Source organism: Nelumbo lutea, chromosome 7 (genome assembly GCF_056320005.1).
Source record: "Nelumbo lutea isolate HS-2025 chromosome 7, American lotus-T2T, whole genome shotgun sequence".
NCBI classification, from domain to species: Eukaryota; Viridiplantae; Streptophyta; class Magnoliopsida; order Proteales; family Nelumbonaceae; genus Nelumbo; species Nelumbo lutea.
Genome location: NC_142690.1, coordinates 48,636,518 through 48,664,182, shown reverse-complemented (window position 1 = coordinate 48,664,182; position 27,665 = coordinate 48,636,518). Strand labels below are relative to the sequence as shown.

Here is a 27,665-nt window from a genome sequence, read left to right as displayed (position 1 = left end):
ACACCCTTCCTCAATTCCTCAATTTTATCAGGTATGAAGTTTGTTCTGGCAACTCTGTTCTTTTTTGGGAGGATATTTGGGTAGGAGACTCACCGTTAAAGAACTTGTTCCCTTCACTTTTTTCTATTTCTTTGTACAAAAAAGAGGTGGTCTCAAAATTTGTCTCACCTTTGAGAACACCCTTAGATCCTACTTGGGATTTTGGGTTTCGTAGAGGACTTAGGGATGCTGAAATTGAGTCTCTTTCTATTTTGCTTGGTTGTCTTAATCAGGTTTGTTTGGATCCCCCCAAGCCAGATAAGAGAGTTTGGACTCCTAGACCCATTGGAACCTTCTCTTGTGCTTCTTTCTTCAAGTCCATCTCTCAACTTTCTTCTCACCAACCCTTTTCGTCTAAAGAAATTTGGTACAGGCCAGTCCCCCCAAAAATTATGGCTTTTTGTTGGGAAGTATTCCATGGGAAAGTAAACACTTTAGACAACCTACAAAAGAGAAGACCTTTTCTCTGTATTTCTCCTAAATGGAGTATCCTCTGTAGAGCTCACGGTGAGGATTATTACCATCTACTAGTATCTTGTCCCTTTTTTGCAGACCTTTGGGCTTGGCTACTTTCATTGTTTGGGGGTAGTTGGAGTCTACCAGCAGTTCACATGCTCTTCAACCATTCTACCTTTTATTGGCCTACAAAAATAGGGAGAATTATGTGGAGATGTGCTCGTGCTGCTTTGACTTAGACTCTTTGGGAAGAAAGGAATCTCAGAATTTTTCAAGACAAGGAAAGGAACAACCAAGATTTGAAAGACTGTGTGTTAAACAGGGCAATACATTGGCTGAAGACCTTGGAAATCTTTCATCAATTCTCCTGTAATGACCTTTGGAGAAATTGGTCAGCAGTAGCAAGGTGCTCATCTTTAAAGGACAAATCAATTACAAGCTGGTCTCCTCCACCCGAAGGCTCAATAAAGTTGAACTTTGATGGAAGCAGCATGGGTAATCCAGGATTATCCGGAGTGGGGGGTGCTTTGAGAAATGAGAAGGGAGAGATTTTGTTGCTCTACTCAGGTCCCTTGGGAATTGGGAACTCCATCAGGGTAGAACTCTTAGCTGCTGTACAAGGGTGCAATTTGCAAACCAGTTGGGGGTACAACACATAATAATTGAGGGGGATTCCAAAGTGGTGGTGGGTTGGTTAAAAAATTCTTAAGAGGCTATGTGGCGATACAAGAATGAAATGAAGAAATTTAGTTGGTTGACAAGGAATATGTTGGTCACTGTACAGTGGGTGGGGAGATCAGCAAATACTTTGTCAGATGTGTTAGCTAAGCAAGGGGTGAATAGGGAAGAATTATTTTGGGCTCAGTTGTGATTATTGTTTTTCTTTCCTAGTTTACTTGTAAGACTCAAGGAGGGGTTGCAACTCGTGCCTCTCGTTGGGATGATGTATGAACTCACTCTAAAGTTGCTTCTGAATCAATAAATTTATTATTATTCATAAAAAAAAAGATAAGGAAAACAAGGAAAGGATAACATTGATTAGAGCCACATTGGCAAACCTCCCTATTTACTTCCTCTCAACCTTTAGAATACCATGTAGAGTAGCAAAGAGGCTAGAAAAATACATGAGAGGTTTCTTTTGGGACCCAGGGGAGGAGAGGAAGGCTCACCTGATAAATTGAGATCAAGTTAGAATGCCCAAGGATAAAGGGGGTCTGGGAATAGGAAATATTTCACTTAGGAACGTAGCTTTGCTAGGAAAATGGTTGTGGAGAGCAATTTCTGCAAAAGCTGCCCCTCATGTTTCCTCATCTTCTCCTTGGAAAGCAATTTTTGAAATTTATCCAATATTCATTAATTCCATTTGGTTTGATGTGGGCCAGGGTAATAAAGTTCATTTCTGGGAAGACCTTTGGGTGGGAGATAGTCCACTCAAAGATCTCTTCCCTGACCTATACACTTTGTCAAACTTCAAAGGGGAAACAGTAAGCATTTTGGGTAATCTTGGCCCAAATTGGGGTCAATTTGAATCTGGGATTCAGGAGGGGCCTCAGGGAAAATGAATGTGCCTCTTTAGCCCAATTGTTGGATCTGCTAGGACAAGTTCATTTGGACCCATCCTTGGAAGACTCTAGAATTTGGAAAGGTTCCTCAAATGGTCTCTTCTCTTGTACGTCCTTCTTTAGTGTTCTTGCCACACCTAGCAACCTGGTTGGGGACTTTCCTATTAAAGAAATTTGGAGTAAACCTATTCCCCCAAAAATTCAAGCATTTTGTTAGGAAATTTTCCTTGGCAAGGTTAATACTTGTGATATGCTGCAGAGAGGGCCTTTTGCTTGCCTTTCTCCTCACATGTGCTTCCTTTGTAAGGAAAGTGGTGAGACCTTGACACATCTATTTTTATCTTGTTCCTTTGTGCATCACATTTGGGATTCTTTTTGTTTTCTCTTTGGTTGTAGGTGGGTTCCCCCTCAAGATGTGGTAGGACTTATCAACCGAGACTTTTTGAGGCAATCAAAGAAAAGAGTGAAGGTTATGTGAAAAACTACAAAGGCAGCTATTTGTTGGGTAATATGGGAAGAAAGGAATAATAGAATATTTTTGGATAAGAGTAGAACAAGGGAGGAGGTAATCGACACAATTAAGGTTAAAGTAGCTCATTGGATAAGATCCTTACATATCCTTCAAGAGTTCTCAATCACAGACATTATAAGATCCTGGATAGAAGTAGCGCAATCTTCGAGAGTGAAAGAGAGAGTAAGAATGGAATGGATACCTCCAGAAGGTAACAAGATTAAACTAAACTTTGATGGAAGCTCCTTTGGAAATCCGGGACTGTCAGGTATCAGGGGAGTAATCAAAAATTCTGAAAGGAGAAAAATAGCATTGTTCTCTTATTTGCTGGTTTATTAAAATTTCACTCATTTATCAAAAAAAAAAATAATAGCATTGTTCTCTAGACCTATAGGCATGGGCAACGCTCTAAAAGCTGAGTTAATGGCATTGCTACAAGGATTGAAGATAGCTAGGCAACTAGGAATGAGGCACGTTGAGGTTGAAGGGGACTCCAAGGTGATCATCTCTTGGGCTAAAAACAATAGAACTACTTCATGGACTTTCAAACAAGTGATAAGGGAAGTGGAAAAGATCGCAAGGGAGGTAGAGGCTGAATTTAAATGGGTTAGAAGGAGTGCAAATGAGCTAGCTGATTATCTTGCTAAACAAGGGGCTCTGAGGCAACAACTCTTTTGGGCTGCAATGTAAAGAGGGACAGAAATATGTAATAGTGAGGGAACTCTAACCCCATAAACAAAGTTGTAACACTTTTTAACTCTAATTTCAAATAAAATTCTTTTTTGCTGATAAAAAATAAATAAGGAAAACAAACAAAAATGGAAAACTATTTTGAAAAATTATTGAATGAACAGTGAGGAGAGGGTGCTAATGGAGGAAAAGCTAACAACACTAGTAGTGTTAAAAATAATACATGCCTTCATAGAATTATGCTTATTGAAGTAAAAAAAGCACTAAATAAGATGAAAAAAGGAAAGATGCTAAGACCTAATGGAATTCCAAATAGAAGCATGGAAAGGTATGGGAGAATGTTCCATACCTTAGATCAAAGTGTTTCATACCTTGAAAAGAGCTGTGTGGTGGGGCTAAAGTTAGATCAGAGGGAGCTGGAGTCTATTGTTGTATGCTTAGAGTGTTCCATTTCTGAGTGCCCCTTGACCTATTTAGGACTTCCCCTAGGTGCTAACCCAAAGGAGAGTCGTTTCTAGGACCCTGTGGTGGAAAAGATCCAAAAAAGGCTAATGGCTTGGAAAAAGAATTACATATTGTTGGGGGAAGAGTCACCTTAATCATAGCTACTCTCGCCAATCTCCCTATTTGCTTTCTATCCGTTTCTAGGATAATCTCTAGGGTAGCTAAGAGGTAAGAAAAACTGAAGAAAGACTTCTTATGGGAGATAAGAGAAGAGAAAAAGGACACTTGATCAGATGGGAGGTAGTTAGCCATTGTAAGGAAGAAGGGGGGTTAGGATTAGGGAGTATAGTTAACAGAAATAAAGTTCTTTTAGGCAAACGACTCTGGAGGTGGCATGTGGAAATAGAGAGGGCTTTGGCATGAAGTGGTGGCTAGTATCCATGGCTGTACTCGTTGGAAGGCAATTTCTAGCATTCTCCCTAAATTCCTTAAGTTCGTAAGGTATAATATTTACTTAGGTAACTGTGTTCTTTTCTGGGAAGATGTTTGGGTGGTAAATCAACCTTTAAAAGATCTTTTTCCCTCTTTTTATTCTATCTCCCTCTTTAAGGAGCCTGTTTCAAGGTTTCTTCATCCCCCAGCTCTCCCTCTATCTCCTACCTAGGATCTCAGGTTTTGTAGAGGCCTAAATGATGAAGAATCTACTTGTGTCTCTGAGCTTTTATTATTGTTAGATTCTACTTGCTTGGAACCCCTCAATCCAAATAAAAGAGTTTGGACCTTGGTGTCAAATGGCTCCTTTACTTGTGCTTACTTTTTTAAGTCCCTTGGCTCTTCTCCCTCCCCTTGGGTTTTCCTAGTGCAAGAAATTTGGTCTAAGCCTATCCCCCCCAAACTAACAGCCTTTTGTTGGGAGATTTAGAATGGTAAGATTAATACTTTGGATAACCTACAAAAGAAGAGACCTTATTTGTGTCTATCCCCAAATTGGTGCACAATGTGTAAAGTGCAAAATGAGGACTATTACCATTTGCTACTATCTTGTTCCATCACTGTAGATATTTGGACTTGGGCATTCTCTTTATTTGGTTGCAGATGGAACTTTGGATAGCCTACAAAAGAAGAGACCTTATTTGTGTCTATCCCCAAATTGGTGCACAATGTGTAAAGTGCAAAATGATGTTACCATTTGCTACTACCTTGTTCCTTCACTGTAGATATTTGGACTTGGGCATTCTCTTTATTTAGGTGCAGATGGAACTTGCTTTCTGAAGTAAAAATGCTCTTTGGTCCGTCAACTTTTCAGTGGCCAACGAAGAGAGGAAAACTGATGTGGAAATGCATATGAGCAACTACGGTATCGACTATTTGAGAAGAATAGAATGCTAGGATATTCCAAGGAAAAGAAAGGAGTCTTGAGGAAGTTGAAGAGAGTAATTTAACAAGGACCATCTTTTGGCTAAAGACTTCTGATTTGTTTGTAGATTATTCCTATGATGACATTTGGAGGGGTTGGGTAATGGTGGCATCTGTAAACTCTAGGAAGATTAGGACACAAATAAGGTAGACACCTCCTCTAGAAGGGGTTGTAAAGCTGAACTTTGATGGTAGCAGCCAAGGCGACTCAGGGCCCTCATTTATTGGAGGGGTTTTGAGGGACAAGAACGTTAACCTTCTCTTTATTCTCACGTTCAATGGGAGTTGGAGACTCAACAAGGGCTGAAATACTTGCAGCTGTACAAGGCCTACAAATTGCTAACCAACTTGTGGTGCAGAACCTACTAGTAGAAGGTAATTCCAAGGTGGTAGCGGGTTGGCTGCTGAATCCAATCAGTGCTGTTTGGAGGCTAGAAAGTCTCCTTAAAAAAGTAAAGTGGATCACAAGGAATATATCAGTCAATTTCCAGTGGATTAGTAGATCAGCAAATGCTTTGGCAGACTCTCTGGCCAAACAAGGGGTTTCTCGAGCTTCTTTCTATAGAGCTAATCTACAGTTCTGTTCTCATTTTGTTAAGACTTTGGGTTTGTACTGACCCTCGTTCCTCCTCCAAGGGGAGGTAGCACCTCATTCTTCCTCCAAGGCTGATTGTACTCTCTTTTGTTCTCTTTAATAAAACTATTTATTCATTCATCAAGGAAAAAAAAAAAAAACAAAACTATTAAATAAGATAGTGAAAGAAAAGAAAATTTCTAATGATTGGAGAAATAGCAGTATGGTCCCTATATTTAAGAACAAAGGTGATATACAAAGTTGTAATAACTATCGAGAGATTAAACTGATGAGCACACTATGAAACTTTGGGAGAGAATAATTGAACAGAAATTATGATTTGAAATAAGTGTACTAGATAATCAATTTGGCTTTATGCCAAGGAGATCAACCATTAAAGAGAGAGATGATTGATAGAAAAGTTCAGAGAGAAGAAAGAAGTTCTTATGGTGCCTATTCTCATTGATCTAGAAAAGGCTTATGATAGAGTTCCTAGAGAGATAATATGGTGGGTCTTGGAAAATAAAGGGGTTTAAAATAGGTATATAGACCTAATCAAGGATATGTATGAAGGGCAATAACCAATATTAGAATACTAGTGAGAGAGACTTCAGAATTTATGGTTATGATGGGTCTTCACCAAGGTTCAACACTTTGCCTTTATCTATTTACACAAATCATAGATGAATTGACTAAACATATTAAGGAAAAAGTTCCATGGTGCATGTGACATGTAACAAGAGATAACCCAATGTGACCATTAAATGCAAAACTAAAGGACAAATGCCTTAGAAACAAGAGGTTTTGAAGTAAGTAGGACTAAAATAGAGTATTTGACATGTAAGCGTAGTAATAATAAGAGTGTAAATTAGGACACTTAGGATTGGAACCAAGAGATAACCAATGTGACCACTTCAAGTACCTTGGTTCAATAATTCATAACAAAGGAGAGATTGAGGAGGATGCCACCTAAAGTGTTGACAGTTGTGTATGTATTCAAGTATAGTACCATGAGGATACTGTTGTAATTTCTCCTCTGTTTATATTGTTCGACAGTACTAGTATAAATAATAAAATCATTCTTTCGCCCCCTAAGTTCTGGAGGGCTTTTAGTTGCTCGACACACCTCTCTTCTCTCTTTTCCTCTCCTCTTTTCACTTGCTCTTGCTCAACATGGTATCAAAGCAAGTCGTCCAAGCCTGAAGGGTGGTGTCAAGCTAACTTCTCCAATCGAACTCCTAATCTGGTGAAATCAGTTCGACCCAGAAGTTACAGAGTCTTTTTCGTATTCCAACGCAGAAACTACTGTTGCATCAGAGTTTTTTGTCTCCAATCGAACTATTGTTGCATCCATATGCTCGACTGTAGAGAGACTATTGCTTGCAGTTCGTAGAGGGTGTTCTGTCTTCAGAAAGGCTATCATCTGAAACAAAAAGAAGTATTGCTCATCTTCTGTTCGGCTGCCTATTGTTTGAGGATTCGTAGAAGGAGCTCTGGTTTACAGTCAAGGAGTTCTGGTTTACCATAAGGGAGACTATCATCTGAAACTAAAAGAGGTACCATCGTCCTTGTCTGTTTGGATGCCTATTGTTTACTAAACTGTTTGATGACTGTTCGGCTACCCTACTGTTGTCTGTTCGACTGATGAACTGTTCGGCTGCCCTACCGTTAAGTGATTGTATTCCTTAACACAGTAACTGTATTCAAATTTTTTTTTTGTTGGTATTGTGGACTGTTGATGGTCTGTTTTAGCCGACTAATTGTCTGCTCAATATTAATCTTATTAATTGACTGTTCGGCTACCCTATTGATCTCCTTGACTGGTTAGCTATCAGCCCTACTAAGTAGGTCATTCAGGCATGTTCTTGTACTGCAACAGCAGTGTGTAGACTTGTTTCAGTGAAACCGTAGGTCAGAAGGACCTGTTTCAGTACTGCAATAGCAGTGTTCAGTTTGTTGTTTGTTCTCAGTGAAACTGTAGGTCAAAAGGACCTGTTCTTGTACTGCAACAGCAGTGTTCAGTTTGTTATTTGTTCTCAGTGAAACTGTAGGTCAAAAGGACCTGTTCTTGTACTGCAACAGCAGTGCTCTTTCTTTTGTTCTCAGTGAAACCAGTGGTCAGAAGGACCTATCTCTGAAATAGTTTTGTACGACTGTACTTTTTTGGTTGCTGTTTCAACTTTTTTTTTCAGATAACATGGGCAGTGAAGATTCAGCCACATCTGGAGTTTCCTCAATGCTGAATGGAATGGGTGGGGGTGACCTATCCTTTCCTATGGCTGTTGTCCCTCTTGATGGTTTAAACTACCTGGAGTGGTCAAGAGGGATCAAATTATACATCACTGCAAGGGGGAAGATAGGCTATACTAATGGGAGGATAAAAGAACCATCCTCCGAGAGTGCTGAATACGATAGATGGAATCAGGAGAACAGTATTGTTATGTCCTGGCTCTTGGTTTCCATGCAACCTCAAATCAGGAAGAATTTCATGTGGGCTGAAACTGCGAATGAAATCTGGGAACAAGCAAAGTCTACATATTCAAAATTATGACACTATGCCAAAATTTATCAACTGCAGGCAGCATCTTCTACTTGTAGACAGGTAGAGAGGTGTTTATCGGTCTATTACTCTGACTTAACATCTGGTGCCTGAAAGGAGTTGGATCACTACCAGAGTGTGGATTGGAAGTGTGATGAGGATGCTAAGAAGTACAAACAGCTTGTCTCCCAGCAAAGGGTGTTTGCATTCTTACATGGTCTGAATCCTATGTATGAATCTATCAGGGTTCAGATTCTCAGCTCTAAGGATCTCCCTTCTGTTCAGGAAGTCTATGCTCTTGTACAGTCTGAAGAAAGCAGGAGAAACTTGATGAACAACCCTGGTGGGGATGCTGTTGTGTTAGTTGCAAAAGGGGGTGTATCTACTGGTGTGGGATCTTCTTCCCAGAAAGGAGATCTCCAGAAAAAAACAATAGATAAGGAAAAATTGTGGTGCACTCATTGCCAGAAACCCCGACACACCAAAGATACCTGTTGGGATTTTCATGGGAAACCAAAATGAGCTCAAGATCTGACTAAGAAGCAAGGTTCAGAGGTGAATAAGAAGTACGGACAGCAAAGTACAAAGAAACATCACATGGCCAACATGGCTACTCGGGAGAATCAGACCCCCATTTCTACTGTGACTCAGACACATCTCACTGGACCTGACTCGAGGGAGGACATTATGAATTCCATCCGTGACCATTTAGAGCTCTATGGTAGAGCAATTCGTCAGATGGATGCTCCTCCCTCAACCTCATTTGCATCTACATCAGGTAACCCTGCCACTACTTTCCATGTTGCTTCTCACACCCCTGACTCTCCATGGATCATTGATTCTGGAGCATCAAAACATATGACTGGTACGTCCTCTTACTTTCAAACCTATCACCCTCTTTCTAGAAGAGACAAGGTGAGACTAGCCGATGGATTACTCTTCCATAGCTGGTCAAGGAACTCTCTCTCTTCCTCTTGGCCTTACCCTTTCTGATGTTCTTCATGTTCCAAATTTTCCCATTAATTTGTTCTCTGTTAGTAGTGTTACTAGTTCCTTGAATTGCTCAATGACTTTTTTCCCTTCTCATTGTGTGATTCAGGATCTGGCCTCGGGGAGGACGATTGGTAGGGGTCGTATGGCTGATGAACTTTACAAGCTGGACAATAAGGTTGGTCTTCATGTTATAGAGTCTATGAGCCAGTCTATGAGTCAGTCCTGTAAGAAAAAAGTCTATTTATGGCATTGTCGTCTTGGCCATTTGTCTTTTGAGTCTTTGAAAGTTGTATTCCCAGAACTGTTTAAGTCAATGTCTGTTTCTGATTTCTCTTGTCAAACGTGTCAGTTGAGCAAGCATTGTAGAACTCATTTTCTTCGAAGAAAGAGTAAATCTGAATCTCCGTTTCACATTATTCATTCTGATGTGTGGGGCCCTGTTATTTTACCATTTGAGAGTGGCAACAAGTATTTCATTACCCTCATTGATGATTATTCTAGATATACTTGGGTATACCCGATGCGAACCAGGGAAGAAGTATCAAAAATCATTCAAGATTTCCAGCGGATGGTCTTCACTCAAATTCAAACTGAAATCCAAATTTTCCAATCAGACAATGCAAAAGAATTTTTTCATAGTGACCTCACAGAATTTTTTTGCTACGCATGGTTCCCTTCACTGTAGCTCTTGTGCCCGCACACCACAACAAAATGGTGTGGCCGAACGGAAGAACCAACATCTCCTTGAAGTGGCTCGAGGTTTACTACTTCATATGAATGTTCCCAAACAATTTTGGTTTGAAGCAGTTCTTTGTTCCACTTACCTTATAAACCATATGCCCTCTCGTCGGTTAGAGTACAAAGCCCCACATCAACTTCTCTTTCCTAAGGCTCCCCTTCTTTCTATTCCTCCTCGTGTCTTTGGTTGCCGGTGTTTTGTCCAAAATCTGTCTCCCACCATGGGAAATTGGATTCTCGTGCTATCCCTTGCCTATTTCTTGGTTACTCCTTCGCTCAAAAGGGATACCGTTGTTTTGATCCTGTTTCTCGTAAATTCTCTGTCTCCGTGGATGTTTCTTTCTTTGAAGATGAGCCTTTCTATCCTGTTTCTCCTCAGGGGGAGTGTAGGCATGAGGAGAAACTGGTTCAGCTTCCCTCTCTCCCTGACCCTCCACCTTTTCGTGTTTTTTCTCGTCGTCGCAAAGGCCAATCAAATTCGAGAGCTGTAGAGAATCTAGAAGCTGTACCTCCAGTGCCACCAGACTCCTCGGGGAGGATCATACTCACTCAGGTATTTTAGCTCCCAATGATGTCCTTGAATCTATTGAAAATGATTCATTTACTGCTAATGATCTTGACCGTCCTATTGCTCACAGGAAGGGTGTTAGATTGTGCACCACTAAGCATCCCATTTCCAACTTTGTCTCCTATAAGAACATTTCATCCTCATTTCGTGCCTTCTTTACCTCTATTGATAGTGTCCCTATGCCTAAGAATATGGCAGAAGCTCTTTCAGTTCGTGAATGAACAAATGCCATGAGGGAAGAAATTAATGCCCTTCACAAAAATGGCACATGGGAACTTGTTGATCTTCCTAAGGGAAAGGTTCCAGTTGGATGTAAATGGGTGTTCACAGTCAAGCATAAGGCTGATGGAACAGTGGAAAGGTATAAAGCTCGCTTAGTGGCAAAGGGATTTACTAAGTGTATGGAGTTGATTATGTAGAAACTTTTGCCCCCGTTGCCAAGATGAATTCCATTAGAGTCCTTTTCTCTCTTGCGGCTAATCTGGATTGGGTTTTACACCAGCTGGACATCAAGAATGCATTCTTGAATGGTGACCTTGAAGAGGAAGTGTACATGATTCAACCTCCTGGTTTTCTAGCCCAAGGTAATGAACAAAAAGTGTGCAAGTTGAAGAAGTCCTTATACAGGCTGAAACAATCACCAAGAGCTTGGTTCAATAGATTCCATGTGGCAGTTCAGCAAAAAGGATACAGGCAATGTCAATCAGATCACACATTGTTTGTGAAAAAAGGAGAAGGTAAAATTGCTGCTCTAATTGTGTATGTGGATGGCATAATTGTTACTGGTGATTGGGATGATGAAATTCAGAAATTGAAACTTTTTCTTGCCACTCAGTTTGAAGTGAAGGATCTAGGACCTGCCAGATATTTCCTTGGAATTGAAGTTGCCCGATCAAAGAAGGGCATCTTCATTTCCCAAAGGAAATATGTCCTAGATTTACTTCAGGACACTGGAAAGATGGGGGTGAAGCCAGTTGACTCTCCTTGACCCCAACCATAAATTAAGTGACAACTGTGGTGAATCGCTCAAGGATGTGAAACAGTTTCAGAGGCTTGTAGGGAGATTGTTATACCTTTCTATGACTCGCCTAGACATTGCATATGCTGTTGGTGTCCTCAGTCAGTTCATGCATGCTCCTAGGTCTTCTCATCTTGAAGCAGCAGAGAGAATCCTCCGATATCTAAAGAAGTATCCATGTACCGGTTTGTTATTTCAAAAGCACGGACATTTGAAAGTTGAAGTTTATACAGATGCAGATTGAGCTGGATCCCAAAGTGACAGAAAGTCTACCAGTGGCTACTGCACCTTTATAGGAGGGAACCTTGTTACATGGAGGAGTAAAACGCAAAATGTGGTGGCTAGATCCAGTGCTGAAGCTGAATATCGTGCTATGGCCCATGGGGTTGCTGAAGGCATGTGGATAAAGAATTTGTTGGGGGAGTTGGGTTTCCCAGTGACCAAACCTATAACTCTATTTTGTGATAACAAAGCAACTATAAGCATTGCTGCAATCCGGTGCTACATGATAGAACAAAGCACATCGAAGTTGACAAGCATTTTATCAGAGAGAGTTATCACAGGCGAAGTGTGTACCCCCTATGTCACTTCTAAGAACTAGCTTGCAGACATCTTTACAAAGGGTTTAAACCTTTCCAGACATCATGATCTTTGTGACAAGTTGGGCATGATTGATATCTATGCTCCAACTTGAGGGGGAGTGTTGACAACTGTGTATGTATTCAGGTTTAGTACCATAGGGGTACTGTTGTAATTTCTCCTCTGTTTATATTGTTCGACTATACTAGTATGAATAATAAAATCATTCTTTTGCCCCCTAAGTTCTGGAGGGCTTTCAGTCACTCGACACACCTCTCTTCTCTCTTCTCCTCTCCTCTCTTCACTTGCTCTTGCTCAACATAAAGAAATAGAGAATGTTGGGCAAAATGGAGGGGTGAATCTGGACTTTTGTGTGATAGACGAATACCACTTAGAATAAAAGGAAAATTCCATAAAACAATTGTAAGGCCAGCTATGTTGTATGGAGCAAATTGTTGGACAATCAAGAAAAAACATGTCCAGACAATGAGTGGAAAAAATGTAAATGCTAAGATGGATGAGTGGAAAAACTATAAAGGATAGGGTCACAAATGAAGTCATCCAATAGAAACCTAGGAGTAGCTCCAATCGGTGATAAAATAATGAGAGAGAGTAGACTAAGATGGTATGCTCACATGATGGAAGACCAACGGCTCTAGTTAGAAGAGAATGAAATTCAAAAATCTATATGCTCCAGTTGAATTTCTTACTACTACCAACAGCTCCAGTTAGATAGAAAGAGAAAAATGAAATACAAGATTAGCATACAAGGAAATGAAAAATCTATATGCTGAAGTAACCATAATCACACGATCAATTCAAAAACTAATCATTCTATTACTTAAAAAAAGACTTATTGTTACTTCATGCACATAGAAGATATTAAAAAATCACGTCATTGCCCTTTCTTGGTTGAGCAACTGGACAACATAAAATGAAAAAAGAAAGCATTACCTATAGTTGTCTTTGAAGAAGTAAGAAGAGCCTGACTATACGTTCTGTGGCAAGACCTTAAGATTGACTCAATTGCAGATTTCACTTTTGGAATGTAATGCCCAATATGATGATCTGTAAGTGAATAAAGGTTAAGCAAAACAAGAATGTCAGACATGAATTAAAGTCAAAATAAGTGATCCATTACCTCGGAAAACCTCTAAGCCAGTACGCTGGCCAGAAGGAGACATGACGATCACAAGCAAAGCACGTAAGCCAATAACCTTTGCTTCACTCAAGCTATCTGGCTTTAACAATTCCAGTATCATATGATTCATGGCAAAATCTAGGTTACTTTCTGCTATAGTCACACAGAACTCTACAAGTTTATCATGTTGGACATCCTGAGTTAGCATTCCTTTCCTTAGAAATGTCAGTAGTTGGGAGGTGACACTATCTAGGTAGTCCCACACACGATTTCTGGGTTGATAATCTGCATAAACGCTTAAATAAAATCTCACAACTCGATGAAGGCAATCCAAGGCCATGAAGCGTTGGTTCTTGTCCTGCATAAAAGAAGTGGGTTGCATTAGTTTTGCACATTGCATACAGGACAAAAAGATTAAGAAACAGATCCACCCCTTGACAAACTGACATGAAAAAGGCACATGAAAGCATGGAAGAGTGAAAGAAACCAATTTTGTGGGTTGTTGTTGGAGGGTGCTCTCTTTTTCCCAAATTGTGTGATGCTGCAGTTGTTTTCTTTGAGGACTGATATATATTAGCTACTGGTTTTGGATTTGTGGAGGCAACATCTGAAGCTTGTCATACAGGAGTTTTTCAGGGATTTTTTTTTCCTTTTATTGGAGGGAGAGGTATGTAAAATTCCAGCATTTGTGCACCTCTTGTATATATTTCATCTTTGCTTTCAATTGTCTTTCATTATCCATAAAGAAAACACTCTGAAAGACCATATCTACCACCTGTTTTGCCCTCAGGTTCATACATCCAGTATAAGAAGCTTACTCTAAGATGCTTGTACAGATGCTCCATGTGAGGACCAAAGTTACTGTTGAAAGTTTGAGGATCGCCAAGACAGAGAAGAAGAGTCACCAAAGGGTAGCCAACCTAGGAAAAAAATCATTGCTAAGACAAAAATCACAATTGCAAAACAAAACTAAACAGGAAAGAGCCAAGTAAAAGGAACTCCAAAAAATGAAGTGCCTTTAGATCATAATAGTAAAAGAATGTAATTATCAACTATCCCTGTGGCATGCACATGCCTACAGAATTTCCATGTAGAAGCAATGTGTCCCATAATTTGCAAATTTGCTTTTAATTTGCACAAGCTAGAATTGATTAGATATAAAAGAACCAACAGTATCACAGGAGAGTAGCACATGATATACCAAAGCTTCCTAAAATATATGGATGACCAAAGTAGACACTATGTTTAGAAAATAGCGAAGTAAATTAATGAGTTGCATTAGTAACAATATCATGAAGGTTAACAAAGCAGCATATGCATGATAAAGATCAAAATAATAAAGAGAATATGAATAAGAAAAAGGAGAAAAACATGGAAACCATAGAAGAACGATCATAGCATATCACCAAATAAAAAGTTAAGAATCAGACCTAGCAACTCTTTCTTGGTGGGGTAGAAGAGAGAGATGATTTGATGTCCTAGTCACAACCAAGAATGTTATAATCTAAAAAATGACCATCAAACATCACCAAAGCATTAAATAAATGTTGGCTAACTACAAAGGCCTGTTCAACCAGTCCATTTCAAGATGTGCTCAGGGTCAAGACAATATTTTTTGAAGGATTCTATTGAATTCCTTTTTATGCACCTTTTTCTTATTAATAAAAACCCATAGCCATCAGCCAAGAGGCACAGACCAACACTTCATGCATATAGAATTCCAAACAAGTCCCTAGCTCCAAAATATGGCAGTAAATAGTCAAACTTTTTGGACATCAGTGGTTATTCCAAGCAACCTTTGCTCACTTATTGATACACAGACAGCTCACAGTAATAGCAGCAAGTGTAACTCCTAAGGAACTTAGCTGCATTTGCCATCTGTTGGTGCACTTGAAAAGAAAAAGGCTGAGAGGATTTATAAAGATAAAAAGTGTTCAGATCCAGCTTCATGCGCAATGGCTCAAACATAAGTGGTCAAAGCAATGCCTAGGCAACAAGGCGCCCTTATGGGAAGACAACACAAATAACAGATATTTATTTTGTAATTAGCGGCTGCTTTGTGATCTTTTTGTATATTCCCCAATGTACATTCCGTTGTTGTTGTACATGAGTGCTGCTTTTTTCTGATTAATGCAATATATACTTTATCAGTTTTCAAAAAAAAAAGTAGAAAATAAAACATATTAGCAGAAGGCAAAATTGTTCAGGAAGATTACGAAAGGTTTAAGACAATGCTGAAAGTAAAAGCACTTCCAGCATATGGACCTAAATGTGCATATAAAAACCTTTTAAGTTTTTTTATTTTATAGACGAATGAAATTATCATTAATAAAAAGTAAGTGAGCATACAAACAACCTAAGAAGAGGCATGAGATGTGACCTCCTCTTTAAGGATGAAAGCAAAAACCCACACTAAACAGAAATCAGTTTAAAAAGTAGCCCAATACAAAGAAACCCTTGAAACCCCTTGTTTAGCAATAGAATCAGCCAAAGCATTTGCTGACCTTCTAACCCACTGAAAAGTAACTGACATGTTTCATGTAAGCTATTTAATTCTTTTCAGGAGACTCCTATAGCCCCAATTAACAATATCCGGATTCGACAACCAACCCACAACCACCTTAGAGTCTCTCTCAATTAACAAATTATCCACTCCAAGTTGGTTAGCAAACTGTATTCCTTGTACAGCTGCTAGTATCTCAGCCCTTGTAGAGTCTCCAACTCCCACCAGTCCAAAGAATAAGAAAAGAATGCTACTGTCCTCTCTCAAAATCCCTCCTATGCCCGAGGGTCCTGGATTGCCTTGACTACTCCCATTGAAGTTTAGTTTCACTTTCACAACACCCTCTAGAGGGGGCAGCCAACTAGCTTGTATTCTACTCTTTTTAAAAGAAGTGGAAGCCACCACTGCCCAATTTCTCTTGAAATCATCAAGGGAATAATTCTCAAATAGAACTGAGGTTTTCGACCAAAGGGTTGCCCTTGTCAAAATACACCCCTTTACTTCAAAGAGACTCCTTTCCTTTTCTTGAAAAATTCTGGCATTTCTTTACTCCCAAATAGTCCATAACAGAGCTGCTCTAATACACTTACACATTAATTTCCCCTGGAGGGCCATCCAAAAGTAGACGGACCAAAAAGCATATTTACATTGGATGGCAAGTTCCACCTACACCCAAACAACAAGAAAATCCAATTCCAAATAGCCACAGCAAAAGAGCAAGATATTAGCAAGGGTAAGCAAAAAAAACCGAAAAACCGACCAAAACCAAACCAAAAAATCGGTTAACCAAACCGGTCGGTTCGATGTTTTAAAAAACTACAGGTACCGGCTCAGCTTCGTTTAACCAATATAAAAAACCGGTGGTTAACTGAACCGACCAGTATATATATATTTCTATATACTAGTAATTAAGCACATGCGTTGCACGTAAGAAATTTTTCTTCACATTAATTACTTGAATTTTAGATATATCATAATTATGATAGAAATTGAAAATTAACAAAAGTAACAATATGAATAAAAATAAACTTAAATATTTATTATTCAATTATGACATCATGGACTTCTTTAAAAAGTTGGATCACTGACCCACCATCCAGATAACAAAACTTTGACCCAGTTCTACATTTCACATTATAAAAACCTTCGCCATGTCATCGGAGGCTCATGTGGTTGTTGCCAACATGGGACTCTTAATCCATGTTGGACACAACAAAAAGCTTACACTGAAATTGCCCTTTAATGTTGGGTGATTGGAAAATAAATTTAGTCTCTCTCCCTCTCAACTTTATCTGCTCAACAACTATGTAATTTGAAAATAAATAAAAATGGTTTATGGTTTTTGCATTTGCATTCTCTATATCAATTACTTTCATTCTCTCTCTACTTATCGTTCTCCCTCAATTTCTCTCATTCTCTTTCTTGATCGATTGCTCATTCTCCCTTAATTTCTATTGTTCTCCCTCAGTTTCTCTCCCGCTCCTCTCTCGTTTTTTTTTTCTTACACACTTATATGGTATTAATCAGATTGTATAAAAGAACATGAGACCAACTTGGTATGGTTCAAAAATCATTACACCAATTTGATAAAAATTCACTAGAAGCTCTTGGCTATGAAATTTACACCTCACCAATTGGAGAACAATAGAGATTGAGGGAGGAGATATTGACCGAGAGGGAGAATGAGGGATAAGAATGAGAAAGATTGAGGGAGAACAATAGAGAGAGAGAGAGAGAGAGGTTTTGATTTGACTATAGACCGAAGTTGAGAGTGGGAGAGACAAAGGGAGCGGGAGATCAAGAGATGACTATGAGAGTGAGAGAGAAGGGATGGAGATCGAGAGACAGAGGGAGTGGGAGAGAAACTGAAAACCTATTTTCAGTATAGGTTTTTTGTTGTGTCCAACATGGACTGGGTCCCATGTTGACAACAGCCACATAATGGCATGGCAGGGGTTTTTATAACTTGAAATGTAGAGTCGATTGTCAGAGTTTTGTTGGTTTATAGACCAACTTGCAACCTAATTTTAAATGTACAACCGACTTTGACTATAATTTTCCCTTTAAATTATATATTTCATTTACATTATATAAAATATTTTTTACTTATCACACTTATTTTTTGTTTGTCTATGGTATCATTTGACTCAAACCACTAACCCACCATCTAAAAATAAAAATTGTTTGCTTTCTAGGTTGACATTACATTTCCATCATTAATAAAATTACTTCGTATTTATAAAAGTTAATTTTGTTCAATATAATGAATGCACAATATTAGAGATGTACCCAATATTTTATTTTTTATAAATATATAACATTAGACGTGCCCAAAATTTTCTCTATCTTTATTTTATTTTTATGACTTTGTATTTTTTATTATTAAAAATTTTATTATTTGGCTATGACATCATTTCATTTCTAGGTAGATTTTGAATTTGGCTTTCCATTTTCATCATTAATAAAAATACTTCTTACATTCATAGTTATTTATTTTAATTTTTATTATTTAATTATGGTATTATTTATTAATCCATTTGACCCCAAATGGTTGGATTGCTTACCTGCCACCGGGAGGGAAGAAAATGGTTTTGTTTTCAAATTACTTTTCAAAATATTTATTTTTATACTATTAAAATTAATATTGTGCATTTAATTACAAGAATTTGATGATGAGAAAAATATATCTTAAATATAGGATTTAAAGAGAGAGAATAGGAAAATATTTTTATTTCCAACTGGTTTTAAATTCCATTTACATCATTAATAAAAATATTTCTTATCTATCATACTTATTATTGTTTAATATGTGTTTAAAATGTTCCCATTTTTTTTAATTTCTATTTTTTTCATTTTATCTATTTTTTAATTTTATTATTTAATCGTGGCAACATGGATTAACCCATTTGACCCAAAATGATTTAATTTCTTACTACCACCTAGATGAAAACACTATTTTTGCTAAGTAGATTTTAAAAATATAATCTTTTATGTTATTAGAATTATTAATGTATTAAGTACGGATTTAATTAATAGAACTTAATGATGAGAAGAAACAAAAATGACTTAAATATATGATTCAATGAACATGAATGCAAATTAATAAATTAAATGTTGGATTTAATGAATGAGAATTGAATGCATTGAATATCTTTAAATTACCTCTTTTCAACTCATTTAATATCAAGAACCGATTTCCCTATTTGCCATCATTTTTTATCAATAAATTTAAATATAAAGGGGTAAATTTTGTCCTTAGAAAATTCCAGAAATGGTTTTGAGGCCATTTGTGCTTTCTAAAGTAGTATAGATTTTATATATATTTATGCATATTATATATATTTTATATACTTTATATATTTTTATATATTATAAATTAATAAATATACATTATCTATAAATATATATATTTATAATATATGATTTATTATTTGTTATTTAAAATATAATATGTTATATATATTTATAATTTTTTATTATATATTTTTATAATATATATTAGAAAAATTAAAAAACCGAAAAACCAATGAACCGAATTGACGGTTAATCGAATTGGTCAACCGGTTATCTGATTGGCTTCGATTCGGTTTCGGTTACCAGTTTTCCAAAAACCAGTAGTACTGGTTCGGTTACAAAAAAAGGCCCACAGTTTGATTAACCAAACTGTGAGCACCCCTAGACATCAGCAGAAGCTAACAATCCTCACTCCACACTTTACAAAGAGTACAACAATTTGGGGACAAAAACCAAAGATTTCTTCTTTTGCAAATTATCCAACGTATTAATCTTACCATGGTAAACCTCCCAACAAAAAAACAAAAGAGCTAATTTAGGGAGAACGAGCCTAGACCAAATTTCTTTAACTAGAAACACCAAAGGGGAGGGGTTAGAGCAGAGGAACCTGAAGAATGGGGCACAAGTAAAAGAGCCACTTGGAGTCAAGGTCCAAATTCTTCTGTCAGGTTTAAGTGGATCGAAATAAACAAAATCAAGTAGAAGTAAAAGCTCAGCAACACAAGCAAATTCCTCTTCCCTCGACCCTCTACGAAAGCCAAAGTCCCAATTCAACAACAAAGGGAGGATTGGGAGGAAAGGAACCTAAAGACAAGCTCCTTTTTAAAGATGGAGATAGAAACCTTTTAAGTCTTGACTAACTAATAATGGAATAACTTGAGAATGTAAGTCTGAAACTTATGTTATCAAAAAAGAAAAAAGAAAGTCTGAAATGTGAAAACCAAATAATCATCCAAAACACAGTCCATACAGGTGAACAGAGGAGAGATCATGTAACATGGTGATGTGCCACGATCACAACGGGACCTTCCGAACAAGGTGGTGTGCCAAGATAAGAACTATTGGCTGCAGTATATAGAGTTGAGAAGGCTAAAGAGTTGGGTATTGATAAACAGATCATTGAGGGTCACCCGAGAACTGTTGTGAATTGGCTGAAGGGGGAGGGGTGACATGGCATCTGAGGAATGAATTCAGGTAATTTAAATTGTTCTCAAAGGACATGACAATCCAAGTTAAATGGGTGAGCAGAACTACCAACAGCTTGGCAGATGGTCTAGCTAAGCAAGGGGTACAAAGAACACATCTGCATTGGGCTCAATTGTAATTCTTAGGTTGGGTCTTTTTTAAAGCTGTATTTTTTCTTTTTCTCACAATTTCTTGTTGTAACCATGCTTTCTTTTTATTAAAGAAATCATTTCTGTGTTGCTGATCAAAAAGAAAGAGAGAGCATGTAACATGTTTCTTATCCCAAGAGTGGTATTTAACTGATATTCTTTCTCCAACCAAGTACCAAAGTCTAAAGCTAACAGGGAACTAAAATAAAAATGATCTGGAAATTTAAACCAAGAAATTTCATTTGGTAAAGAAATCACTAAAACAGCAGAGGCTGCTTCTCATAAATACTCAGATACAGAATCATTGAGATTTTCAAAATCAGAAAATGAGATTAATCATCTAAGATTTACTTACAGCGATATGTTTGCTCTGTTTCTCCATCCAATGCAAAAGTTGCACCCTTATACGAGCAACAGCTTCGTACCATAGAGTAAGTGCAGGGTCCACCCCTGATGGGGGCCACTGGCTTTTTCCACCATCTGCAAGTGGTGCTAGAATGCTTGAGAGCATATTGCACAGTGCATGATGTAATTCACTTTTCCTTTTATGTGGAGCACGATTCAGGGGGTTTGCTTTTGCCACGAAGGAAGCTGACGCATTCAGTCCACCTTCTGTCTTAACCTGGCATTTAACTAATGGTTATTTCCTCAGCTTTGTGGACAATTACTAGAAAACTCATGGTCCACATACCTACCCCCAGCTTAAGGTAGCGCATCCCATTAATTATACTTAGTGTTTCACTTCTGGCAATATTGCTGTCAATACGGCGAGCATTGAGTTCCATGAAAAAGCGCTCCGTGACAGAACTAAATCTATAGAAAAATAGCAAAAACAATTAAATTCGATATACAACTCTATTCTTTGACTCAGATATCTAATAATACTGCTGCTCAAAAAACAAATTCCATGCAATCAATTATTGTTGACCCACTGATTTATAAACAAAAGTTTCCAATTTAAGCTAACAAATCTTCATGAATTAGTTCAACGTTCAGTTAAAATTTTCTTTATGTACCGTTTGATTGGAAAAATGAGAAGTCAGTCCTAGAAACAAGAATTTTTGTCAATACACTGCCAATTCAGTCAGTGGCGCAATTTACCTTCCTTCAGACAAAGATCACATACTCTTAGAGAATCTTAGATTTTTAGTCCCATAAAATGAGCTGTTTCTTTAAGGAAACATGCTTATTGACCCTTTAAATACCTAGAGCAAAGTTCTCCAGTAGGTACTGCCATACTGGCAGAATCTTTCACTTCAAACCAAGGATTAAAGAACATATCTATAATTCTATATAATGCATCTTCAGATGCAGTTTCAAGCACCTTATTCAAGTGCTTAAATATCACAGCCCAATAAAAGCAAAAGTCCAATTGAAGTTGCCAAGTGCTTTGTTTCTTTCAGCCCCTCAATCAAGTAACCTGGAGCATCTCCGACATATGCATGGCTAACAATTCCTTGATTAAAAAGAAACACCCATTTACAGGATTTCTGAAAGGACTTGAGATATTGGATATTGTTAGTGGTGTTAGTGAAGGGGTATTTCAGTCTTTGTACTTGTTGAGAATGTTGATGTGTATGGTTATGTTAGTTCGAGTGCCTCTTACTTAAAGAAGGGCACTCAAGTCTTTTCCAATAAGTTAATAATATAATAACAGGTCTGGCCGAATCTAGGGAGAACTTTTTCTCTAATTCAAACCAGCCTTTCTCTCTTTTCTCTCTTCTTCTTTCCTCTCCTACTTCTTGCTGTTTACTCTACTTTACAATCAACGAACAAGACAGAATTCTAGGGCAGGTCAAACTTCAACATGGTATCAGAGCAAGGTTCACCAAATCAGACTTGCTAGAATTCTGTCTTCTGCGCATTCGAATTAGGGTTTCTCTTGGGTTTCTCAACTGTGAGTTGGAGAGTGGGAAAAGGGCTGAAAAGGAGTGATCGCCCTCTTCCCTAGGAGGTTCCTATGCCTCCGATTGTGTCGTTGGTGATTGGTTGCTGTGGTTTCTAAGCCTTAGTTAGGGCTGGTACGTGTGGTGCAGTGGTATCTCAGCCCTTCGTGTGGTTGGCCTTCAGGCAATGAGGTAAAGTTTTTTTATGCATATTTTTTTCTGTTATGGAATACATGAGAGGTGTAGTACAGTGCGCATGATGGGTTTTTGGATTGCAGTATGCTAGGGTTTATGCTAGGGTTTATTCTGGTTTGTGTGTGATTCGTAGGGCAATAGTGTCTACTTAATGGTGAAACTTCCTGTAGTTGTGGATTAGGGTTGGTGGTATTACAAGTGTGGTTTTCAGCATTTGATATCGCTGAAATCAGTGTGTAGACTTCGGTGAGTAGGGGTTGTGGTGTTGCAGTTCTCAGCATTTATTACTGTTGAAATCAGTGTGCAGATTTCGGTGGAGTGTCTGTGTGTAGTGTGCAGTGTGTAGTGCTCAGAATTCAGTGATAAGAGAGTTCGGCAATGGCAAATAACAGTGACAGTAAACCTAGTGTCATGATATCTACTGACTACCTAAATGTCCAAATGACCTCCATTAAACTGAATGGAGAGAATTGTCCCTTGGGCCAAGTCTGTAGAGGTTTTTCTGAAGGCGAAGAAGAAAGTGAAGCATATAAGAGAGGAGAAACCCCCACTAATTCTCAAGAGTATGAAGACTGGGAACATGAAGATGCACAGATCATTACATGGTTGTGGAACAGTATGGAACCCAAAATCAGTGTGAACTTCATGTTTCTTGACACAGCCAAAGAGGTGTGGGATCATGCTAAGAAACTGTATTCAGGTCAGGATAATACCACTAGGGTATATCAATTGTGTCAGGAATACTTCAATCTACAACAGGGAAATCAGAGCCTTGAGGAATACTATGCCAGTGTGAGGAATATCCGTAATGAGTTAAATGTTTATCATCCTCTCACTTCAGATGTCAAAGTTCAACAGCAACAACGAGAGCAGCTTGATGTGACACGGTTTCTGGTAGAGCTGAAGTCTGAGTATGAACCAGTACGAGCCCAGATACTAGGGGGATCTGCTCTTCCATCTTTAGAGGAGGTGTTTGCTCGTCTTCGGAGGGCTTCCATTGGATCTATGGACTCTAATGTCTCCGATAAATCAGCATTTGCAGTGTCGAGAGGTCGAGGTGGCAGAAGTAGGGCTCGAGGAGCCCAGCCTGGCAGGAGTGGTAGTGGTGGATCTACACATATCCATGGTGGTGGTCGTACTGGAGGCAGAGATTCAGGGGGAGCTCGTGGTAGAGGACGTGGCTCGGGTCCACGGAAGTGTACTCATTGTGGTTTGGATGGACATACCATTAACTACTGCTATGACTTACATGGTCCTCCCTCGACGTGGGCCAACCATGCCATGACTAGTGACACCAGTTCCAGCTCTAGACAGGAGAACCGGTCAGCTGACCCGATGCCTTTTACTCCCTCAAATGGTCCAGGCAAGGAGTTGGTGAGTGTTCCTCGGGATGAGTATGAGAGGTTTATTCAATCCAAGTCGCAGCAGAACACAACTTCCTTTGCACACTCAGGTATGGCTTGTTTGGCATCCACACCCAACCCCTGGATTATTGAATCTGGAGCCTTCGATCACATGACGGGAACTCCAGGTGTGCTTTCATCTCTCACTCATTGCTCAACATCACAATTTGTTACCCTTGCTAATGGCTCCACATCATCTATCTGTGGTGTTGGTAATGTTGACCTAGACCCTGTATCCCTATCCTCTGTTTTATATGTACCTAAGCTTCCATTTAATCTTATGTCTGTTAGTAAGCTGACCAAGTCCCTTAAGTGCTCCATCACATTTTACCCTTCTATGTGTGTTTTTCAGAATCTCAAGACGGGGATGAAGATTGGTGGAGGGCATGAAGTCGGTGGACTGTATTATCTTGATGGTGGTGGACGAACGTCAACGGCCCTTCAGTCATCCATTTCTCCTCTCTAGTGGCATTGTAGATTTGGTCATCTTTTGTTGAAAGTGTTGCAGTCCTTAGTCCCTTCATTGAGTCAACTTTCTAATTTAGATTGTGAGTCATGTCAATTTGGGAAACACCACCGTATTCCCTTTCGTTCTAGGGTCGATAACTGTGTGTCGAGTCTTTTTTCTTTAATTCATTCAAATGTTTGGGGTTCTTATAAAGTGATGTCATATAATGGATACCGATATTTTGTTATTTTTGTTGATGACTGTTCAAGAATGACGTGGCTCTATTTAATGAAAGAAAGAAGTGAATTTTGCCATCTTCCAAAAATTTTATGCTAAGATCCGCAATCAATTTGGCGTTCACATCAAAATTTTCCGTTCTGATAATGGTCGTGAATACATGTCTTCATCTTTTCAAAAATACTTGGACCAACATGGCATTATACACCAAACTTCATATACCTACACTCCGCAACAAAATGGGGTTGCTGAGAGAAAGAACCGCCATCTTGTAGAAACGGCACGCTCCCTCATGCACCACATGAATGTTCCCAAAACCTTTTGGAGCGATGCAATGCTCACCTCTTGTTTCTTAATTAATCGGATGCCCACGTCTATTCTTGATGGTCGTTCTCCTTTTAGTGTCTTATTCTTCGTTTCCGCTTTCTCCTCGGGTATTTGGGTGTGTCTGCTTCGTTCATAATCTGGGTCCCGGGACTGACAAGTTAGATGCACGTTCCCTGAAGTGTATCTTCCTTGGCTATTCCCGAACTCAAAAAGGGTACAAGTGTTATTATCCCAGTTCTCGTCGTTCCTTGGTATGTGCTGATGTTACATTCTTTGAGTCTACTCCGTTCTTCGTGGGGTATGGTGCTACTGCTTCCTCCACATCACCACCTCCTCTTCCTCTTCCTGTGGTTGATCCACCTCTGGTTCCAGTCATGCCTACGTCCTTGCCTCCGGTGCCACTGTCGGTTGACCGTCCACCCATCCGTCACGTGTATACACATCGCCCACGTGTACCGGCTACAGCTCCCCCAGCTTCATCACCGTCGACAGATCCAGCTCCAGCTCCGACACCGGCCTCCGACCTAGATCTTCCTATTGCCTTCTGGAAAGGTAAACGTACTTGCACCCTTCACCCTATTTCCAATTTTGTTTCACTTGCCCACCTCTCCGCCTCCCATCACTAGTTCATATCTTTGTTATCCTCCGTGGTTGTTCCTAAGGGTGTCTAGGAAGCCCTTACCTCTCCAGAGTGGTGTCGTACTATGGAAGAAGGGCTCTCTGCTCTGCATCATAATCACACTTGGGATCTCACTGCTCTTCCTCCTGGGAAGCAGGTTGTCGGTTGTAAGTGGGTGTATAGTGTTAAGTACTTGCCAGATGGTCGTGTTGAACGCCTGAAGGCGCGGCTGGTTGCCAAAGGGTACTCCCAAACCTATGGCATTGACTACACAGAGACATTCTTCCCGGTTGCTAAGATAGGGTCAGTTCGTGTCGTCATCTCCCTTGCAGCTATGTATGATTGGCCTCTCCATCAGCTAGATATCAAAAATGCCTTTTTGCATGGTGATTTGCTCGAGGAGATCTACATGGAGCAACCACCCGAGTTTGTTGCTCAGGGGGAGGATGGTAAGTTATGCAGACTTAAGAAGGCTATTTATGGACTTAAACAGTCCCCTCGCGCATGGTCTGTAGGTTCAGTGAGGTGGTCAAGAAGTTTGGTATGAAACAGTGCCAAGTTGATCACTCTGTCTTCAGTTTTGACTCTTCGGCAGGCAAAATAATATTGGCGGTGTATGTGGATGATATCGTTGTGACTAGGAATGATAAAATGGGCATTGACAGATTGAAGGCATTTCTACAGGAACACTTTCAGACAAAGGACCTTGGCAAATTGAAATACTTTTTGGGCATAGAGGTAGCAAGATCTAAGCATGGCATTAATTTGTGTCAGAGGAAATATGTGCTTGATTTACTGGAAGAAACAGGGTTGTTGGGTACTAAACCGGCTGAGACACCTATGGAAACGAATACGAGGCTGAGCAGTGATATAGGTGAAATATTTGAAGACCCTGGCAAATACCGACGACTTATAGGCAAACTAAACTATCTAACCATTACTCGGCCAGATATTTCATTCGCGATTAGTGTGGTGAGTCAGTTCATGCAGAAACCTTTGGTCCCACATTGGAATGCAGTGCTAAGGATTGTGAGCTATCTGAAAGGAGCTCCTGGTCATGGTTTGTTGTACAGGAGTGGTGGAAAACTGGTAGTAAAAGGATACACCGATGTTGATTGGGCAGGTTCTATGTCTGATAAACGATCTACCACAAGCTATTGCACCTTTCTGGGGTGTAACCTGGTAACGTGGAAAAGTAAGAAGCAAACAGTTGTGGCAAGAAGCAGTGCAGAAGCAGAATATAGGGCCATGGCACATACTGCTTGTGAATTAGTGTGGCTGAGGAACCTTCTACAAGAGATAGGATATGACATCAGTACTCCAATGAAGCTCTATTGTGACAATCAGGCAGCGGTTCATATCTTTTCCAATCCAGTGTTTCATGAATGAACCAAGCACATCGAAGTTGACTGTCATTTTGTGAGAGAGAAGGTGCTGAATGGGGTGATAGAAACTGCATATGTTAGTACGGGAAACCAGTGGGCAGACTTGTTTACAAAAGGTTTGAGTCGGGGGAGAGTAGACTACATATGTAACAAGCTGGGATTATATGATATATACTCACTAGCTTGAGGGGGAGTGTTAGTGGTGTTAGTGAAGGGGTATTTCAGTCTTTGTACTTGTTGAGAATGTTGATGTGTACGGTTATGTTAGTTCGAGTGCCTCTTACTTAAAGAAGGGCACTCAAGTCTTTTCCAACAAGTTAATAATATAATAACAGGTCTGGCCGAATCTAGGGAGAACTTTTTCTCTAATTCGAACCAGCCTTTCTCTCTTTTCTCTCTTCTTCTTTCCTCTCCTACTTCTTGCTGTTTACTTTACTTTAAAGTCAATGAACAAGACAGAATTCTAGGGCAGGTCAAACTTCAACAGATATGAAGTAATTATGATGCATATAACTTCTCCAAGAATCTCCTTCAGCAGATGGAACTGGGGGTTTATTGCTTAGCTCCAACAGTGGTCTAATATGGGTGTATAGTGGCCCTACCTCAGCAGCAGGTGCAGCAGGTGCTGAGTTCTTTGCCCTTTTGAGGGACTTAAATTTGCCAAATCTCAGCAGTTTAGATCCCTAGTAGCTGAAGAGGACTCTAGGAATGCCATAAATTGGGCCAATGTTCGTGTTTCTGGCCAGTAGAAGCTCTCCCACTTTCT

At 39.2% G+C, this 27,665-nt stretch overlaps 1 protein-coding gene across 2 annotated transcripts in view; it reads right to left on the bottom strand.

Moving 5' to 3' along the window:
• Window positions 1-27,665, bottom strand: part of LOC148846300 (uncharacterized) — a 73,750-nt gene that overhangs the window by 19,736 nt on the left and 26,349 nt on the right. For both annotated transcript variants that reach the window (XM_088956051.1, XM_088956052.1), the window contains exons 9-13: window positions 21,095-21,212; window positions 20,755-21,021; window positions 14,087-14,188; window positions 13,269-13,626; window positions 13,082-13,195 (exon numbers count right to left, since the gene is read on the bottom strand). In XM_088956051.1, coding sequence (XP_088812177.1) covers window positions 13,082-13,195; window positions 13,269-13,626; window positions 14,087-14,188; window positions 20,755-21,021; window positions 21,095-21,212 — 959 coding nt within the window. The remainder of the gene's footprint in view (window positions 1-13,081; window positions 13,196-13,268; window positions 13,627-14,086; window positions 14,189-20,754; window positions 21,022-21,094; window positions 21,213-27,665) is intronic.